The 3442-nt window shown below is 48.8% G+C and overlaps 1 protein-coding gene across 1 annotated transcript; it reads right to left on the minus strand.

Annotated features, from left to right (window-relative positions):
- Positions 1 to 103: 103 nt before the first annotated feature.
- Positions 104 to 3375, minus strand: LOC110116361. The gene is made up of 3 exons (XM_028694612.1): positions 963 to 3375; positions 236 to 884; positions 104 to 155 (listed from the first exon to the last, which is right to left on the minus strand). The coding sequence occupies exons 1-3, from the start codon at positions 3373 to 3375 to the stop codon at positions 104 to 106; spliced, it is 3114 nt and encodes a 1037-aa protein (XP_028550445.1).
- Positions 3376 to 3442: the final 67 nt, after the last annotated feature.

Here is a 3442-nt window from a genome sequence, read left to right on the forward strand (position 1 = left end):
CAATTGATTCTTCTTGAAGAGGTACCCATGTTGTACCAAATAATCATCAACACCTTGCTCGGTTTGACACTGCTTCCAGATCTCCCCAAAGTCTGGATCTTCGTCATAGAGGTCTTTTAAGCACTCCAAGCCGGTGATTTGGGTTTGTAATTGAACTAGCAAGCAGCGTTTCCGACTCAATGCATCAGCCACCTTGTTGCTAGCGCCGGGTTTGTGCCTTATTGAAAAGGAAAACCGTTGTAAGAACATTAGCCATCGAGCATGCATCCGATTGACATTCTTTTGACTGTTGATATAAGAGAGTGCTTTGTTGTCGCTGCAGAGAACAAAGTCCTGGTGAAGCAAGTATTGTTCCCACTGTTTCAAGGCGCGGATGATGGCGTACAACTCCTGTTCGTATGCTGCCCACTTCTGTCGAGTTGGAGACAACTTCTCGCTAAAGAAAGCCACTGGTCTCTCGGACTGTGATAGAACAGCACCTACGCCAATGGCCGATGCGTCTGTATCCACCGTGAATAGCTTGTCAAAGTCCGGAAGTGCCAATACCGGTGCGGAGCTGATACAAACTTTGATGCGTTCAAATGCCTGTTGCTGCTCGTCAGTCCACCGGAAGATCTTGGATTTGAGCCCGTCCGTGATAGGTGCCATTATAAGACTGAAGTTCTTGATAAACTTCCGATAAAAATTTGCCAATCCGTGGAAACTTCGGACATCCGAGAAGGTTTGTGGTGTTGGCCAATCTACGATGGCTGCAATTTTCTGTTTATCCATCTGAATGCCACTGGCTGAGATAATGAACCCAAGGAAATAGACTTGGGACACTCCCAATTCACACTTGGGAAGATTCAGGAATAACTTCTGCTGTTTGAGCACATCAAAAAGTGCTGTGAGATGTTCCAAATGCGAGTGTCATGAAGTGCTAAAGACGAGTATGTCGTCAAAATAGACAATGCAGAACTTGCCCAAAAATGGCTTCAAAATTTCATTCATCATCCTCATGAAAGTGGACGGAGCATTACATAGCCCGAAGGGCATGACCTTCCACTCAAATAACCCTTGTGGCGTCTTGAAGGCCGTTTTCCATTCGTCGCCGGGACGAATACGAATCTGGTGATAACCGCTCCTAAGGTCCAATTTCGAGAAAATGGAGGATCCGGAGAGCTGGTCGATCAACTCGTCAATTCGGGGAACGGGAAATCTGTATTTGACTGTTATTTTGTTGATAGCTCTGCTGTCTACGCACATTCGCCAATTCCCGTCTTTCTTCGGAACAAGGAGCGCGGGTACGGCACACGGGCTCATGCTCGGCTGTATCAGTTGCTTTTCAATCAGCTCATCAACTAATCCTTGTAGGATCTGCTGCTCTTTCGGGTTCAACCGATAGTGTGGTAAGTTTGGGAGGCTTGATCCGGGTATGAAGTCAACACAATGCTGGATATCACGTAGCGGTGGCAATTCCGCGGGGAGTTCCTTTGGGGCGATCTCTACATACTGTTGTAGCAGATGAGTGATATCCTGGTGTGTATCAACAATTGCAACATCTGACGTGACCTCAGTGACCAGTAAGGCATATAGTGGGGCGGGTTCCCGCCAGCATTGAAGCAGCTGGTGTCCTGTAACTAGGTGCATAGCGGCTTGTTTGCTTGGTGTAGGGTGTGTCGTTTTGTCCATAGCAGCATGTGGTAGTAGTCTTAAACGCCTCCCTTTGTAATCCAAGGAATAGGTGTTGGCTCGGCAATCATAGACGGCGCTCGCATCGAACTGCCACGGTCGGCCCAGTATCAAGTGACAGACGTCCATGTCCAGGACGTCACAGCTGACTTCGCAAACGTATTGCTTGCCAATGGAGAAGACTACTTTGCAAGATTCAGTGACTGCGATCTCCATTCCTTTCTTAACCCATGTGATCCGATAAGGATTTGCATTTTTAACAGTTTTCAGCTGGAGACTCTGCACTACCGCCCTGGAGATCACATTTTCAGTGCAGCCGCTATCGACGAGAAGATCGCACACTTTGCCGCCAATGGTACAACGCGTCCGAAAAAGAGCATGCCGTTGGGAATTGATGTTCTGCCTTGGGGCCAGTAGTAATTTTTCGAGAATGCATATTAAAGGCTCTCCGTCGTCAGCAACCACGTCATCTGTTTCTTCTTCCTCCGCATTCTCAAGATCTTCCCTATCTGAGCCATCCGCCAAATGCGCTTGCGGCCTTTGTGGGCACTCATTGGACTTATGCCCTGGCTGAAAACAACGAAAGCATTTGAGAGTTGACGGTTTAGCATAAGGATTATCCTTACCTTGCAGCCTTGGCTTCACGGACAGTCTCGGATCAGCAGTCGTATTCGCAGGAGTTGTCGCGGGCGTCGGTAGAAGAGGTGGTTGGCCGGATTTTGTAGAGTGAGGCGTTATCTTACTTGACCCGCTAGCAGGATCTTGCCACTGTCTGCGGATTGTATTGGATTTGGACTGTCTGCTCTGCTGCATTTCAACCTTAAAAGCCAGATTGACAGCTTGCGGTAATGACCATACCGCATTTAGCTCTAACTTTTCCTGAATGCTATCCTTGAGGCCTCCTATGTATCTTGCTACCAGCTGAGTATTGGATTCATTCAAGTTGTTTCGGGCACTCAGAGCATTGAACTCCTCCGTGTACTCGCTCACAGAACGGTGGCCTTGAGTGCAATGTTGGTACCTCATGTATAGAATTTGTTCAAAATCTGTGGGTAGAAACTGAGCTCGGAGCAGCTGTTTCATGCGGTGCCATCCGCGAACCCGGCCTCTTCCTTCCCGCTGTCTGGTCTGTAATGTTTGTGCCCACCAAGCACTGGCGCCCCCACGCAGACGGCAGGCCACGTACTTCACCTGTTTGTCGGGTTCGATCTCCATATACTCAAAGAAATTTTCAACGGCTTTTTCCCAATCCAAATAATCCTCAATATGTAGGTGACCATCGAAGAAGGGAACATCAATTTTGATCTTAAATTCTCCCGGTCTCTGGTTGCGCACGACTGGTCGCCTTCGCCTTGCGAATTCCGGAGGGTAATGGTGGGTATCATCGTCTTCTTCCGATTCTACGGGATCTGCCCCAGGGTACATTATCGAATCACTGTCGGAGTCCGACAGTTCGGGATGTGTAGACGGTATCCGACCGATTTGACGATCGGTGTTGAACCCTCTGTGCGGCATTGTCCGGCGGGGAAGTATGTCGTGCTGTCTCGCTCTATTGAGATTGAACTCGCGGCGCACTTCTACTGTCAATCGCTGGACATCTGCAGTCAAAGCATCCAAACGTCTGTTGATGTTATCTTGGCTAGCCCACAAAGCTTCTAAGTTCCGGTTCTCCTCAGAGACGGGATCCTTGCCGCGCACGGACATTCTCCTCTACCAGTCGCCTGCTCTGATACAAAAAACTGATGCAGCGAAGATCGTCGACTGGAGTGGA

Source organism: Dendrobium catenatum, unplaced genomic scaffold (assembly GCF_001605985.2).
Source record: "Dendrobium catenatum unplaced genomic scaffold, ASM160598v2 fragScaff_scaffold_509, whole genome shotgun sequence".
NCBI lineage: Eukaryota > Viridiplantae > Streptophyta > Magnoliopsida > Asparagales > Orchidaceae > Dendrobium > Dendrobium catenatum.